We start from the raw sequence: 16,981 nt of genomic DNA, 5'->3' as shown, positions 1-16,981 counted from the left end.
TTTCCTTCATTTTGCATGTTTGGTGTTGTGTATGTGTGTGTTCACTGTGTGTCTCGTTCGCCGATAATGAGAGGTGAGGTTAAATCAGTTTGTTCCACGTCTCAGTTCTCCGTAGATGTCATTAAACTTAATTAAACTGGGAAATACAGATACAACAGCGCATTACCACACTCACAATACCAGAAGGATGCAGTGAAGCGCTCGTGCTGCAAGACGCTGTTGGACAAACTCGCGATGCAGAAATGCAAAATTACAAACTCAAAACTCTGTGCAGCTCTCCAGAATTTTTGTGGACGTGTTTTTGGGTAAAACACACACTCAAAATTCACTGTAAGTCAACTTCTTCCTTTCTGTTTTCTGCAGAACTTCTACAAAGACATCAACCGTGAAGGAATGTACATCAGGTATTTTGCATTTTGTTCTTGATTTGTCCTAAAATGCTTTCAAACGTCGCACGTCTGTCTCGTACAGTCTGCATGCATTTGAAAAGCGCGTCTCGACGCGTGTGCTCCTAAGTGTGTGCGTGCAGTTTCGTAATCTGACAGGGGATTATACGAGTTCGGCTGAATTAATGTCAAAATCCAACGGATCAGGTGGTGGCCTGACAGTAGAGAGAGCAGAGGGAGACATGATGAGCACCAGCGAGGTGTAAAGGCAGAGAGAGGCAGCATGTTTGCAGGAGGAGAGACAAAAATGACTGACAGAGAACCAGACTATACAGTTTCTGTCAGGTCATGTAGTTCACCTTGTGTTTTCCTTCTTTCTTTTTTTTTTTGTAGCCTTTTTGTTAGAAGAGTTGGCTGATGATTTTAATTCTTCTTGAGGAACTACAGTCAGGATTAGACAAATAAAACTTGAATCGAACTAGGAGTGGACTGGTTCACAAAATCCATGTTTGAATCTGGTTTGGAGTTTTGGGTGCATGGTTTTTGCGTCACTTCGGAACTTCCAGGAAGTTAGCCTCAACAACATATCCAGCTTCCATGAACTATTTGGTCTTCAGCCCAAGTCTCCTCAGAGGATCTGATGTCTTTTAATAACTCGGAAGCCTACTAAACCTTGAATAAATGGATAAAAAATGCAAAGCATTAAAAAAAAAATAGTCAGTGCTGTGCTTGCCATGGGAGTACAGTTATGAGCAAACGAGAAGCTCACACACAGTGCAGGGAGACGGATGCAAACAGAGCCGTGAGGAAACAGACACGCATACAGCTAGGAGAATCATCCTTGGTCCCAAGATCTCGCTCGCCTGCGTGTCTCTGGCTCGCTACAACAGCACAAGACATAACTGAATGATTCATTAGCAGTACTTCTGCAGACACTGATGAAATGTCGACACCATTAGTGTTGTAGCAGGGAAACTTAAATGAAATGCAGAGGACAGTAAGGCACGTGGATCCTCGGTGGTATTGTACAGGTATTGTACACTAACTAGCTGAGTTAGTGGTATTGTACACTAACTCAGCTAGTTGGTCCAGCCAGCAGGGCGACACAGATCATGTACGTCTGAAATATATTCAGCAGAAACCAAAGAAGTAATGTGGTGTCAAATAGTTATCGGTGTCAATGTAACTGAGGAAATCAAAGCACTGAGGCTTCGCCTACCTCAGCAGGTTCAGAAACAGACTGGATATGTTGTGCGACCCAAAATTCTCGTTTCACATTTGCCAACAAATATCCTGATGATTCTATAGACGTTTACGAAAATATTTAGAAACTAATAAGACAAAAGAGAATCTTTTTTGAAGGTAACACTTCAGACAAAGAATATGATCATTGGAAGTAGTAGCTTAATGTTCTGGAGACTTCCCCTAATTGATGAAATTATGAATTCTGAAATCTGTAACGGGTTGAATACTTTTTCACAGCACTATTGGTGTATGGGCTGAGGCAGGAAATCCCACAGGGAAGTCGCTGAGATTTTTTTTCTTGGAAATATTAATAGAGTTTGGCTACATGCCTGCTGCCCTCTGACTACTTCTGGCTTTCTTTCCTGTATTTTCTCTTTTTTTATACATTTTTGGTAATTTATTAAAATGAAAATCTTTGGAACGCTTTCCCAGTAATTCCCCATTTTTATTTTTTATTTTTGTTCCACTTAGGATAACAGACTTCAGTAAACCCCCTGAACACCTAATTGTTTCCTGTTTATGGCTGCAACCAGTTTGATGATGTTGTGATTTTTATTTTTTTTTTTTACAATAAGCTGCAGCACCTGTTTTCACATAAATCCTGTACCCTGCTAAGCAATACGTTAGGCCCAAAAAGTTCCAGTCTTTTGGTTGAGGTTTTCACTTTTCACTAAGACAATAATTTAAACCTGTGAAGGATAAGAAATGCATAGCCTGTAGTGTTTCTGTGTATCAACCAACATATTTGACATGTTGCTGCACCTTAGTAACATCACCACGCGTTGCATTGTGCTTGCACAAGGCCACAGTTTTCCCCACTGTGGATAACTGCCAGAGAGTAGGATGAAATAGTAAATAGACAAACTCGGAGGATAGAATTACCTTATTTTACTGTGACAGTACAGTGACAACGGTATGGCACTACATATGTCTTGCTTCAGACTACCTAGATGATAAATTATTTAAATAGGGGAAAAGGCATGATAGGTATGTTTAATAAATGATGAAAAATCTTGCTCTTGTTAACTAAAGCAGTGTTTCTGTCAGTGTCTTTGACTGTCTTGTTGGCGTTTTTGCTTCGGTGATGAAAAGGATGTACACATTCTGAACCCAGACAAAGTGCTCAAAATGTTTTTGTCTTTGTTTTTTTTGTTTTTTTTAAATAAACCATTAAAGCACAAATATTACATAAACACAAATGGATATCTGGTAAAAGACATAGATTCTGATGTTACGGCTCAGTGAGTAAATATTCAAGATTGCACATGTGTATTTATTCTATCTTTATGTTAGAAATAGAGTAGCTGAATCATTCATTTCAATTTATTTTCTATCATAAACAATTCCACATTCTCTACAAAGGTTCACTAACCCTCTGATGGTGAATAGTTCCCTCTGTTGAGCTTTTTTCACCCAGACAGATGACATTAAAGACTGTGTCTCTTAAAAGCACCTTTTTTACCTGCAACCCACTCATAATGCACACTGTGTTTTCCCTCTGGGAGTCCCTGAAACATTTAAATGACCGTTTCTGTTCGAGTGGCGCATATTACATTACTTCACCTCACGCGTAGAAAAGACTTTGTCATACTTATAAAAAAAAAAAAAGATACATTGTGCCTTGTTTGCGTATGCGTACTCTTGAGCGACCTTGTGCCGTGCTCAGGTTTCAAGGTTTTTGTGTGTGGAGAGTAATGCTGATACCAGCTGTGCACTTTGGCTAATTCTTCATTTGCAGATGTTCAAGCTGCCCAACACTGGCATCTAGTGGAGTGATGTTTAAAGGAATTTCTCTGGCTTTGTGCGTGTTTAGGTATCTGTACAAATTACGAGACCTTCACCTGGAGGGCGAAAACTACACAGAGGCTGCCTACACCCTTCTGCTGCACTCCCGGCTGCTCAAGGCAAGCTACACACACACACACACATAAACACACAAACACAAGAGGATATGTTTTGTTGTGTAACTCTGCACCCGCTGCCTCGCTCGGCCTAATCACTTGTCTGCCTGCGACAAATGAGAGAGTTCTTTACTTGCTGATAAATGGTTGCTACGTCGCTGGCCTCCAAACGATGAAGCCCCGAGGTTAGTTTATGGCTCTGCGTTGGCCACTGCAGCCATATCACTATGGTGATTGATGTAGCGCGCTCGCACAGTGATCGTGTTTGTGCGTGAGCGGATGTGCGTGCGTGTGTTGGACTGTGTTTCACCTCTTTTGTCCCCTGATCATTGTTACGGGACGTTTACAAGCTCGCAAAGGGGTCGGGGGATTTTCTTTCCGCGTTGTGTTACTGCATCAAAGTAGAGAAACTCTACAGGGTTTTTTTTTTTTTTCCACAAAACATAGCTTTCTTGCATGGAAAGTCATTCGCATTATTAGAAACTTAAATCTTTAAAACATATGATGTAATTTAAATAATTAGAGGATGTATGTGGATGTTTTGACATATATGCTGTATGTCTTGGTCATAAAAGATTAATTTTATATAACTGTCAAAAGTTGATAAATAACATGTCTCTTTCTGGTCCAGTGGTCTGATGACATGTGTAGCCCCCAGTTTGAGTTTCATGGCTCCCAAACTCAGCGACAACTCAAAGAAACGCTCTATGACACCATCATCGACTACTTCGACAAGGGCAAGGTTTGTACTGACACCCATGTATGCAATTTACCATGCACGGATAGTGTAAGTTATAGTTTGATACTCCGTAAGACTAATCATTGCAAAGCAATATGTTTAAATTTTTCCATTAAGACTGGTGTAGAACAGCCATTCGGCCTGTTATTCACAATAAGAATTATAAACTCCACTTCTATATATTATCAGGCAACAGAAAGTTAGTAATTAAATTGTACGTAATAGACCTTTACACTTTACACAGATACACATTGTAGTTTAATGACAGTTTAACAATATCTAAGCTCTTTGTTGTGTGTTGTCACAATACAGGCTCATTCTTTGTGTTCAAGCAGCTACTTAAGTCTAATTATTCATCCATCATTGTCAGTAGCTTTGCAAATAAATAAGCAAATCTTCTAAAAAAGAAAAAAAAAAACAGCATGAAAACTGGTCTTGGCTCCGTTACAGAAAATGATAACTTCTCTGAACTGAGTTTATCAGCAGATCGTCTTGAAACCCACTGTTCTGTTTCTGTTCTTTGTTTTTTTTTTTTTTTTTTTTGTGTTTTAGATGTGGGAAGAGGCCATCATTCTGTGCAAGGAGCTAGTAGAGCAGTATGAAAATGAGATCTTTGACTACGAGCTACTCAGCAAGAGACTGGTAATACATCACAGCTTTAAACCTCAAATCAGCCGCACAGCAGTCATGATCAATGGTTTGGCTGCTTCTCATATCCCCGGCTGTCTTCTGTTTATTTTCTTTATTGATATTTCCAATGTTGGATTACTTGAAGGAAACAGCTTTGAAATAGTAACGGTTTGATTTTCCGCAGGCTGTTGCTCGTTCAGACTGTGGTGAATTAAAGTTTGGAGAAACTGAGTCAGCCTCTGAGGTTCATTTAGGTCAGGAGTGTCAAAGTCATTTTTTTTATTTTTGGCCACCTCAAGATTGTGAATGTTCTCAAGAGCCGGTTGGGCCAGAATGGATTGATAAAACCCAAAGACAAACTGTTAAAATATTAATAAATAGCTGTCTGTGCAATCTAAAATTATGACTTTTGCTTTTGGAGTTTGGTTACTAATCACCATTTTAATCTCCATTTTTAACTTAACTTGAAGCTGCGTATAAAACCCTCTGTGACAGTATTTTCTGTAACTGCTGTTTCTTATCTCGAATGCACCAGGTCACATCCTAACTTGTAGCTTCTCTCCTCTTGTTCTGCTGCTTCCCTCACGCTCCGTATATCTCACCGCTTCCCAAAGAAAAACCGCTCATTTTCCAACAATGGAAAAAACGGCTCCTTTTCTCCTTGTATGACTGCAGCCGCGGCTCTTCTCAGCTGTTGCTGAATTTATATGGTTATATAAATGACAGACATTGCCCTTGGATGGGATGCTGTTTTTTTTTTTTTTTTTTGCATCTATCACCCTCACAGGTCCAGCATTCTGCTGATGGTAGCTTTGTCATTGGCGTGAGCTGATTAAACTGCCCTGACTGCACACATTGCACATCTGAAACTCTCCCCCCCCCGGACACATCCTTGGTTTCTCTCTTTATCTCTCCCTGCAGGAAAAACAAGCCAAGTTCTATGAGAATATTATGAAGATCTTGAGACCTAAGCCAGACTACTTTGCAGTGGGCTTCTATGGACAAGGCTACCCTCCTTTCATCAGGGTTTGTAGTTACAATGTCTGGTGCAAATCACTAAAATTAAGGGGCATATCTCCATTTTGTGTGCTTTCTAAAAAGAAGCTGCTAAATAACGTAAATGCTAGTAAAAGTAGAAGTAAAAGTGAAATTTGTTTAAGTTTGTTGAGTCTTATAAAGCCTATTTTGTATTTATTTATGAGTAGCACAACTATTATGTGTTATTTTCTTCCTGCTTTAGAACAAGGTGTTTATCCACCGAGGTAAGGAGTATGAGCGCAGAGAGGATTTCCAGAACCAGCTGATGAGCCAGTTTCCCAGCTCTGTGCGCCTTAACACCACCACCATGCCGGGAGACGACATCAAGAACTCTCCACTGCAGTGTATCCTTAAAGAAGCTAATCGGCTTTAATCTTTATAAGTGCATACAAAGCAGGGAACGGAAACGGAGCAGATGGACTGCAGCCTTCCAAGACCAGTGAACACAGAAATGCACATTTAATGGCACACTGCAGCTGCGTGGTACTAATAAACAACAATGACTTATTTCCTTCCCTGAGTAAAAGTCCCAATGCAAATTATGGGTGTTTATGAAGCAGTCCTAATACTTTAGCAAGATTCTACAGCCCAACATTTCACATTATCACACACAGCATACCGAGGAGTTGGAAAACCCTGAGCTTGAAGTTTTTCTCGCTTTAATATAGGTATAAATAAAGCAGGACAGACTAAGATCCCGTCCCTCTGGTCTCAATCAGAGGCGGTTTAAGAATCGCTTTTAGGTCAGTCTGCCCACTTTCAGCTGGGAAAGCAATTTATCTCCCCAAGACTAAAGATTTTGAACTTTGGAAACGCAAATATATGTTTTGTTCCTGAGATACGAGGACACATTTTTCTTGCTGTTTTTTTAGGCTATGTGGAGATCTATTGTTTTATAAAATCTATAATAAAAAAAAACCTCTTTGTTTAAAAGGGAGTGGATGCATTAAATCTCTTGGTATGAGGTCTTTTACTGGTCTGAACACATTTGTTTGTTGCATCCTTATTATAAATCTCAGCTATAGAGCTCAAATAATATAAATTACATAAATCAAGGTGTCGTAAGTGTAGAAGGACAGTGTGCGTCACACTTAAAGTATTGTTTTCCTGAGCATTTTGAACCAGACATCCAGTGTTTCACTGTGCAGCCAGTTCTGGAGATCCCTCCTCGCCTGAAAAACAAGCCGGTCCCTGACCAGATCATCAAGTCAGTGCTGTCTTAACAACTCAGTCCAATACGATGAAGTGTGCATTTTTGCAAACACTGATAGTTCTGACTATAATAATTTTCTACATCGTTCTCTTATTTTTTATGCTTTTAATTAGTTTCTTATTTTCACCCTGGTCTCCGATTCTCTCCGTTTCACACTGTAGCTTCTACAAGTCCAACTATGTGCAGCGTTTCCATTATTCAAGGCCTGTGAGGAAAGGACCTGTGGACCCAAACAATGAATTTGCTGTGAGTTACTCCTTGGAAGTCGATTCACAGCCTCAACCACTGGGACTGTGAAAGGATTTCAAGCGCTGTTGTAAATTTGCATTGTCTTCACTCTGAAATGAAGACTTCCTTGCTCACTGGATAACAGTTTTATAGATACTGCAGGCTGTAAAGTACACAATTAGAGGGTGTAACACGAGCTTGTGTTTAAGTATTTTAGAAGAGCAACTGAGATAATTAGATATAACGAAGGGGGAAGTGTTTGGAAAGAGTTCAGACTGTTTTTTACAAAATATAATAAAGTATTCACAAGTGTCAGAAGCTTACCAGCAGTTTCTCCTCTTTTTATCTCCTCTGCTCTGTTGTGTTTCAGTCCATGTGGATCGAACGCACCACCTTCACCACTGTGTATAAGCTGCCCGGGATCCTGCGCTGGTTTGAGGCTACCGACATAAAACATGTGAGTCTGACAGACATGTTGATTTACGCTGTGCTTCACTTTATTCATTTTGAAAGGTGGCCTATCATGCTTCCTAGAAGGTTAGGATAGGTCTATGGGCTGTACAAAATATACTAAATTTTTTTTGCACAAAATCATTCTTGGTAGTTCGGCCTATTTTGGTCAGCGGTAAAACCAGCTGACCAAATGTGCTGGAGCTCAGCTCAGGTTGCTAGGCAACACCGCAGTGCCAGCCAAATGAGACTCAGCACCTGGAGGGTTTTGGAAACGGCTCATTTTCCAGAGATTAAAAAGAATGTCTGGGTGTTTTTATGTTTAATCTTCTTTTTAGAAGCAGTAGAAACCCGAATGGAAGTACAAAAATGTGCAATATAGCTTATAACATCTTTAATATATTTTGCAAAATATATCCTTTGATGTCCATCATGTTTCTCAGATTACTTTCTTAATTTTTATGTCACAAACCATGGTGGCGGTGGACCTCTGTTTTGCCACGCTAAGAAACTATAGAACAGGTTACGTCTCTATTGCAGTCTCTGTTCAGGGCAGAAACAGCCAGTTTATCTAAGGTATTTTAAATTAAGGACAAATGCAGTTTTGATCTTTTAAAAATGCTGAAGCTGGCCTTCAATTCAGGGAATGTAAATCAGATTACTTCTGCTCTTCCTCCAACCCTCACCCCCACAGAGACTACTGTTCCCTACAACTTGCCCCCAGGAAATAAACTACATGGCAAATAAAAAAAAAAGCAAAACACGTTCTTCGTTAAAAACCTTCATTTGCTGATTTTATTTTTTCTTCTTTCCATCATGGTCCACTTCCAGACTACATTGTCTCCACTAGAGAATGCCATAGAAACCATGGAGTCCACCAATGAGAAGATTCTGACCATGATCAACCAGTACCAAGCCGACTGGAGCCTACCCATCAACCCTCTCTCCATGTTACTCAACGGCATTGTGGATCCAGCTGTCATGGGTGGTTTTGCGAAATACGAAAAGGTATTTCAAATGCTCCCTTTTGTCATCTGATAAAAGGGATTATTTTGCTTTAGGAAAAATTACTAAAGCAAAATTTGAAGCCAGAATGTTTCCTTAAAACATGACTGATCTTCAGGAGTTTGGCTGAAGATCAAAGGCAGCACTGACAACTAATTAGGTTGTCAACTCTTTACATCGTCCTGAAGCTTTGACAAAGATTTGGTGCAAATTCTGCAGCCATTAATTTAGTCAAATATGGTTTATTTTAGCTTCGGTACCTCATCCTTAGCTCGTACTAAATTCAGTACCTCTTGAATTTAAAGACCAACATTGCAATCTGCTATAGCTGATATTTTATGTGATAATCTTTAACCAAATCCTGAGTATTTCTTCTCCGTCAGGCATTCTTTACAGAAGAGTACACTCTGCAGCACCCAGAAGATCGAGAGAAACTTCTCCGGCTCAAAGACCTCATCGCGTGGCAGGTACAGAGCACGTTCAACCAAATACATGGACATCCACCACGTCTGTGGTCTTGCTTCTGCATGTTTGTTCTGTTTACGTCGTAAATTTTCACGTGTAGATCCCGTTGCTCGGTGGAGGAATCTCTCTGCATGGGAAGAGAGTAACGGACGACCTGCGACCTTTCCATGAGCGCATGGAGGAGTGTTTCAAACAACTGAAGAAGAAAGTGGAGAAGGAATATGGCGTCAGAGAGTTGGTAAGAATTAATTAGAAACAATATAAAGGGGACAGACGTAAAATTACAAACTTGGGAAATCCACAAGTCTGCTCCTGGAAGGCTGGTTGAAAGAGTTACTGTAGTGGAAATTTATAATGAAGTTGTAAATTAGTCTACTCAGGCAAACTACTCTAAAATACTCTTTAAACCTCTGGAGTGGCACAGTAATTGAGTTTTGCACTTTTTAAATTTCTCTATGGCCAAAATAAAGTTGAATTGATGTTATTGGAGCGATTAAGATATCTGACCTCTATAAGAAAGTACACTGACAATGATGTCTTGTTTTACATAGTCATGGTTTTCTGTTATTTACTTTTTCAGATTTCACTGTAGATTCAAAAATGATCCCTTTTTTTGTCACAAAAATTATTCTTGTTTTACACCAAAAACCTTCCTGTTGTTTTTATGCCCTTGGATTTGGATCATCTGAACCAATTAGGACAACATCCAGGAAATGTTACATCAGACTTCAGTAATATCAGACATTTATGTTTGGGATGGTAGACTGTGGCTTGCCTCTCTAATTACCTGTCGTATAGATAGCTTCTAATGACCCTTTGCTATCATCCATTGCATCCTACTCATGTTTGTTTTTTTTTTTTATTGGATTGTGAAAACCTTGACTTTGGTTGTGTCCAACCTTCTTTGTTGCAGTTCTGCTTTCAACTTTTTGTTATTAATCTGATTGGAAACATGATTGTGGAAATTGTCTGACTTATGACGGTCACAACAAGTTCTTTTTCTCATTCTGTACTACAGAGTGCCAATAATATGAGTGCTAGAAATAGTTATTTCTTATTTTGGGTTTTGTTTCACCAGACTCCACATGCTCTGCAAATTTTATTTAACGTGTTTTGTAACTTTCTTACACACCTTTACCAAGAGTATCAATAATTTAAAAAGTTTTAAGAAAAGTATTTAAAAAAAAAGCAAAACAATAAAAATGAATGCTGTTTATTGAGACAGTATGTGATTTTCTGCTTCACTTAAGTGTTTTTCTTGTGAAGGTCAGCTACCATGAAGGTCCTCCCTTTTATACACAATCAGTACTAAATGTATTATTATTATTATTTCTCTGTGTCTCTGCAGCCAGATCTGGATGAGAGAAAGTCTACTCGTCCTCGCTCAATGCTGCGCTCCTTTCGACAGTCCATCATCTCCATCTCTTCACTGCAGGGATCTGAATGTGGAACCCCAACCAAGTCTCACGCAGACAGGTAGAATAAAAGTTTACAGCTTTTTGACATTTAACCTGTCGTCTCGAGTTGCAAAGATGCATCATTTACCAACAAAACAATACTCATGTCAACGCTGATAAACAAACTGCTAAAAAGTGTCAAATGAATACTTTTAGGATGGAAACAAATCAGCTCACAGTGGAAAAATGAATTCATATATTTGTACTGATACAGAGTGTGTAATGTCTTGGAACAAATGGATTCCACTTCATTTAATGGAAATACAAGTAATCAATCCTTAAAGAACTAAATTCAAAGATAACCCAAAAATCTATTTATTGTACAAACTGATAAAATGATACTCAGTACCGGACCTGAACTGGACTTATTATGTCCCAGAGGTTTTCTACTGGATAAGACATAAGCTCTTTTGAAAGACTGCTCATCTGCTTAAACCCAAGAAAGTTGCAGTTTGGTGCATTTTGTAAAAGTAAAAATCAGATGTTTACTTCGTGGCTCTTGGTTACCAGAAAACGCGCTCATCTCTTAGCAACAGATTAACAACAAATATTGGTGTTGTTCAAAAAATGTAGGATTTCCTCTGCTCTTTTGAAATGCTACTTATCTTATGCTACTTAACAAGAATTGTGCAGTTGTTGAATTTTTTTTAGTGAAAATTTTTTTTGGTTTTTTTTTTGTTGTTATTGGTGGTGAAATATATTATAAAACCGACATTCAACACAAAAGTATAAATCTTATTTATACTTCATGGCAGTTCGTTACCAGAACAACAACAACAACAAAAAACGCTCATCCTATGCTTTGCTATAACAGGCCCCAAAAATTCAGGTCTCATCAATATGAGGAAAGGTAAGAGAAAAAAATCATCTAAATTTTACATTTACTTAATTCATTTAATACCCTTATTAAAGACAGTATTAAGAGACAAATACTGACCTATATTTGAAATATTTTATTCCATATCTTCCAATTCTTAATAAATCCTCCCATACATAAATTTATTGAGGAACGAATCCTCTCCACTTCTTCTCTGATTCCAATGCATTCCTCTTTTAATGGAGTCATTATTTTTGCCATCTCCTCATAATTGTTTTTTTTTTACCAGCTGCTAACATTATTTTTTAGCAAATATTTGTATTCCAAGTGCATTTTAGATATCTCCCCACAAATATGAGAAATCTATATTCTGTATTCTGACCAATAATTAAGTGAATAATTCCAGCGAACTCCTGCCAAGTAAGGCTGGAGAACTTGACAATCCCAAAAGACATGAGAATGATCTGCCATATGGTTTCCACGCTCCCTCTAACATTGTCTAATTGGCCATTTTTAGTTTTGCCTCATTTTAGGGGCAATAAAGAAATGAATAATGATTTTTCCATGTAAATTCCCTCCGTCTGCATGAGCAGTCCTGTTACTTAATGGAAGTCGGCGCGCCTCCGTGTGTTTTACCTCTCCAAATCATCACTTATCCCCACTAAACCAGCCATGCTGACTGATGAAACAAGCCTCATTAGCCTCATTCACAGCTTCCTGACATCATGTCATTCATGCAAAAGGTGAACCTTCTCTCCTGTGTGAAAACTAAGAGCAGAGGGGCTCCCTCCCCAGAGGAGCCACCCTCATAAAGTCCCAGCAGTGTCCCGCTGGAAGTCGTTCTGCAGGGTCTGTTAGAGATCATCCCGGTCCTATTGATAGGTGTGCTTTCCACCTTCCCTAGAGAAACTGCCTGTCTCACAGGCTGTCCTTCATAATTTGTGAGAAACGCAGCGAATGTTCTGTAGTTTGACTATCATCGTAACCTCTGTAGAGTCGAGGTTTCACCTCATGCTGGCAGTAGCAGCACTGACCATCGACAAATGCAGAACTAGTGAAAAAGCAGCAAGAAAAGATGAGTAGGGAAAACCGTCTGTGACCTCCAACTTGTAAAATCGTTCCTGTTAAGGGACGCGTCTCGTTGTTGCCCCTCTACCGCAAATGTTGCCAGTTTTAATAACACTACAGTTACTTTTACTGAATAACAATCACCTCTGCTACTGAGCGGACAAGATCAATATTCTGGGTGTCGAATGGACTTGGGGCTACAGTCTGAATGAAGCGTTCCTTTAATTTGTCTTTTGAGCAGTCTGTATCCTCAGATAGCATTTTATAACTTGTGCTTTTTTTTTTTCTTTGTTTCTTTTAAGGGACATCCCTGAGTCACCAAACTCCTGGTCCTCCACTCTGCCCCGCTCCAGCGGTAGCATGAGCATAGGTGAGGAGAGCGTGGTGACGGTGGGCGATGCAGAGGTCAGACTGAGGAAGAGCAAGAAGAAGAAGAAACGAAGCAGCATGATTTTCATCTCGGAGGAGAGAGAGAGGACGAGCACGCTGGACTGCAAACGGGTGAGCGTTGTCGGCCGTAGAGCAAGACAGAAGATTGTAAAGACATGCACGTCAGGTGGAGGGGGGGGAGGAGGCTGAGTGTAAATACTCGAGGCAGAAAATTCAGAGCCTTTGCTGAGCTGCTGTTTAGTTTTCTGATCTCTGTCTCCCTCTAGCTGTCCAAGAAGCAGGAGTTCCGCAGCGACACCAACCTGTGTGAGCCAAACGACGAAAACGCGCCGCTGACCAATGCCAACTCTCGATCCCTGCCAGCCATCACAGGTAACAGGAGCACTGAATCATCTGAGCCTGGACAGTGATGTCAAAATAGAAAGTCAGGGCCTGAGAGGAAATGTCAGGCTGGAGAAAAAAAAAAAAAAAACACACACACACCAAACCCCCAGGCCAAGGTGGGGGGGGGGGGGGGAGAGACATGTCCACTGCTGGCAAGCATGGAAACGTGGCTCTGAAAAACCAACACACAGCCAAATGTGAAGCAGAAAAAAAAAATGTTGTAATGTTTTAGAGAAATGCATCAATACTGTCCAGTTTCTGTCATTTTATCACTTACATGACCTTGCACTTGTAGTGGTGCATCACAGCTCTGTTCTCTGATGCTCTGCTGGCTTTTTGCCACGTTCAGACAAGCTGAGCCAGCACAGGTGGCCGTGTTAATACACTAACTGTGATTAGTACTGCTGGCCACATCTGAGCAAGCGCACTTCTCTAGCAGGAGCAGATTATCGTCAGCAGAACAGCTTCAAGAGCAAAAATGTTTTCCCAAAAATGTTTTACTAAAGAAAAAAAAAAAACAGATAATAAAGCACCGAGTCATGCTCCTTGTTTTCTGTAGGTCTGTCTTTGTCCGTGGCTGGTGGGGGAGAAGAGGTGGACGCAGCCAGAGCCAAGAGGGACAGCAAGAACATGACTCCCTCCGGGACGTCTGACCGGACAGCAGACAGACGCTCAAAGGGCGTCATTAACCTGCTCTTTAAGTCCAAGGTAGACAAACATGACGACACGTTTAATCATTTTCAGTGGCATATTAATCAGACATTTGTAACCCGTTAAAAAACACGTGAGAGTTAAAGAGAAGTTAAATTATTCAGTAGCTGAATCGATTGGACGGTGCATTGCGGTGCAGGACATTATTACTGTCCTCATCCAAACGTACTCTGTATGCATTTACATTTTCAGCTCTCTCAAATCAAAATTATTAAGCGAAAGCAAAAAAAGATGAAAGACGGCATTCTGTTCATGAGCGTTTGTTTTCATTGCTTTTTGCCTTCATTAACGAAAGCTATATTTACATTAAATTGTCATGCTTGTTTTAACAGAGCTCCAGATCAGAAGATCCAAAGCCCAGTGATCCAACCAAGGACGCTGACAACCATTTCTGAAATGTCCTTCGCTAATCTTCTGTTTGCCTTACTCATTTATCTGCACATGTTTTACGACAAGGTTTAAAACCTCCTTCCATATCCAAATTTCCACATCACTCTCAAGTCTGACTGTCCCTCCCAGCATCTCTGTCGCTTAGTCGAATTGATTCAACCTGTCAATAAAGGCTTTTTTTTAATTTTTTTTTATTGGGAGACTTTTTTTTTTTCCCCTGGCAGTTTGAATGACACTTCACAGAAGCTAAATGCCACCTTGCAGCTTTTGAATCAATTAAGCTTCTACAAGAACAAGCAAACACAAACCAGCCATCTGATGCTGCTGATTAAAAATTTCCTTATACAGGTTTCAGCCCGGTGATGACGGACAGTAATGAGAAAGTGATAATTCAGTAAAGCGTACAGGGTGCCATGTCCTCACGTAGGACTCTGAGCTGGAATAATACGGCAAACAGCTTTGATGCACTGATTCAACAAATAAGGGGGGGAAAAAGTCGACAAACAGTGAGATTAATCTGCTGTGCTGTTTCTATCATTCTTTTGAAGCCATTTTCCTTTTTTTTTTGTATGTTTGAGGTACCATTTGTGAAACATTTCTTTTAAATAAAGTCTGACTGTTTTGTGTAAACCAATTCAATATGCTGTGATGTTGGGTTCACTCGCAAAAAGTCTTTCATACCCCTTGCACTGTTTCCGATTTTCCCATATCACAACCACAATTTTTAACATAAAGTTTTTGTTCTTTTGCGTTAAATTGGGATTTAAAGGAAAAGACCATCTGGGAAGAGCAGATATCTTCACAGTGGAACGGAAAGGATGCGAAATTAAAGAAATTTATCTGTGAAATATCTGGAAACTAAGGCATGCTTTTGCATTCAGCACTGCTGAGATAATATTTTGTAGAAACACATCTTTACAGGTGTTCCTCCAACAGCATTGTGCATAGACACATTTTACTATACAGTATATTCTTATATATTATATATTCGACTGACATTTCTCCATAACTTTATCCCTGACCTGTTTAGTGTGTTTCTTTTACTTTCACAATGCTGTTCGCATTTTATTCAGTAGTGTCGAGAGTAGAGGGGTGTGCAAAGAAATGTCAACTACAACATTTTTATTATAAAAACTCAATAAATTCACCAATATTAAAAGCTGTAACATTGTGCTTTTACAAAGTTTTTACAACAGAGCACTAATCTCATCGTCTACTGGCCTTTCACAGGACTGGTCACCTGGCCTTAACAATAAAGTCAGGGATTTTGTTTTTATTTACTTAAGCTTTCTACCCAGAGGCGAGCATGGTGTCCCTCTTTTTTTGTGCTAAATCTAAAGCTTGAAACCTTTGCTGTGTAAGGTAAGGTTGTTTTTAGATTTGTAATTTGTTTCTGCGCTTGTAGATACCACTCCAGGGTTACAGTGAATAATTTACTCTGTGAACAGGACCATTAAAAATGAAAGAGCAGCCCAAGATAAGGCCAGTCAGCAAAGGACGATGTTGGTGAGCCACACCACGTCTGAAGAGCTATTTTGGGCCAAAAGGGCGGGGGCGGGGGGAGGGGGACGACAAGCAGCTCAGTGGGTGGTGAGCAGATTTATTCCTTTATCCTTTCAAAAAAAAAAAAACAATCTGGGAGACACCTGATGGCCCATAGGGTCGGTTGTGCAGCTTAAAGTTTGGTACCTGTGGGTTGGTCCTGGCTTATTTTAAATCCGCACAGCTAAACCCCCCAAAGCCCTGACAGATAGCAAGCAAATGGAGTGGGAAGGTTATTGGCTCTCATCCTGCCTTCTTAATTGAATTTAGTGACATTTTAATAAAGACATTTTGCTCAGTTGTTGAAAGGAGCGGACAGACAGCTGCATTAGATGAATATAAATTAGTAGTCTGTATATTCAGACAGGGCGCTAATACCTCTCCTGCTCTGGTAAAGTGACATTAAGTGAGAAAATATAATTTCAGATTAGGCTGTTTTAATGACGCGCGGATTGGATGGGTATCTCACATTTGCCCTCTGGAGGTTGTATTTCCTCACGGCTCTCTCTGGGCTCTGTACTTGAGAAGCACATGTAGTCAGGAGGTGATTAAGGGCAGTCGAAGCTTGGCTTCCCTACCTTATTAATGCTACCATTAGCTGCTTTCACACTGACCACAAGGCTTCCCAACAGCCAATTTAAAGTTGCACAGTAGCCATTTAAAAGTCTTGCAAAGTCCTGCCCTGTGACTCTCTAGTCTGGAACATGGAGTTTTTGATTAAACCGCGACTCCAGTCAGTGATTTCATTGCCAAAGACACACGTCTTACAAAAAAGATGGATTGAGTGGCTGGCAAAGTGGAAAGAAATGCAGTTTATTCTCATAGGAAATAATGGTGGTGCATTGCTTGAGTGATTGTGACTAATCACCAATGAAATTATTCTGAACTGTCTGAATTCATGAAAAACAGCATATAAGTGTGT

General features: G+C 39.9%; 1 protein-coding gene across 1 annotated transcript in view; it reads left to right on the top strand.

Annotated features, from left to right (window-relative positions):
* Positions 1 to 15,156, top strand: part of dock2 (dedicator of cytokinesis 2) — a 113,846-nt gene extending 98,690 nt beyond the window's left edge. The window contains exons 35-51 of the mRNA XM_015025123.1: positions 364 to 404; positions 3,445 to 3,535; positions 4,164 to 4,274; positions 4,824 to 4,913; positions 5,823 to 5,927; positions 6,142 to 6,283; positions 7,065 to 7,146; positions 7,314 to 7,398; positions 7,751 to 7,837; positions 8,662 to 8,838; positions 9,219 to 9,302; positions 9,401 to 9,538; positions 10,649 to 10,776; positions 12,945 to 13,143; positions 13,299 to 13,404; positions 13,976 to 14,124; positions 14,460 to 15,156. Of these exons, the coding sequence (XP_014880609.1) occupies positions 364 to 404; positions 3,445 to 3,535; positions 4,164 to 4,274; positions 4,824 to 4,913; positions 5,823 to 5,927; positions 6,142 to 6,283; positions 7,065 to 7,146; positions 7,314 to 7,398; positions 7,751 to 7,837; positions 8,662 to 8,838; positions 9,219 to 9,302; positions 9,401 to 9,538; positions 10,649 to 10,776; positions 12,945 to 13,143; positions 13,299 to 13,404; positions 13,976 to 14,124; positions 14,460 to 14,522 (1,878 nt within the window). The 3' untranslated portion in view covers positions 14,523 to 15,156. The remainder of the gene's footprint in view (positions 1 to 363; positions 405 to 3,444; positions 3,536 to 4,163; positions 4,275 to 4,823; positions 4,914 to 5,822; positions 5,928 to 6,141; positions 6,284 to 7,064; positions 7,147 to 7,313; positions 7,399 to 7,750; positions 7,838 to 8,661; positions 8,839 to 9,218; positions 9,303 to 9,400; positions 9,539 to 10,648; positions 10,777 to 12,944; positions 13,144 to 13,298; positions 13,405 to 13,975; positions 14,125 to 14,459) is intronic.
* Positions 15,157 to 16,981: the final 1,825 nt, after the last annotated feature.

The sequence above is a fragment of the Poecilia latipinna genome, unplaced genomic scaffold (assembly GCF_001443285.1).
Source record: "Poecilia latipinna isolate Pla-1442-1.1 unplaced genomic scaffold, P_latipinna-1.0 Scaffold95, whole genome shotgun sequence".
NCBI lineage: Eukaryota > Metazoa > Chordata > Actinopteri > Cyprinodontiformes > Poeciliidae > Poecilia > Poecilia latipinna.
The sequence above is the reverse complement of the archived record's forward strand: the minus strand, read 5'-3'. Positions and strand labels throughout refer to the sequence as shown.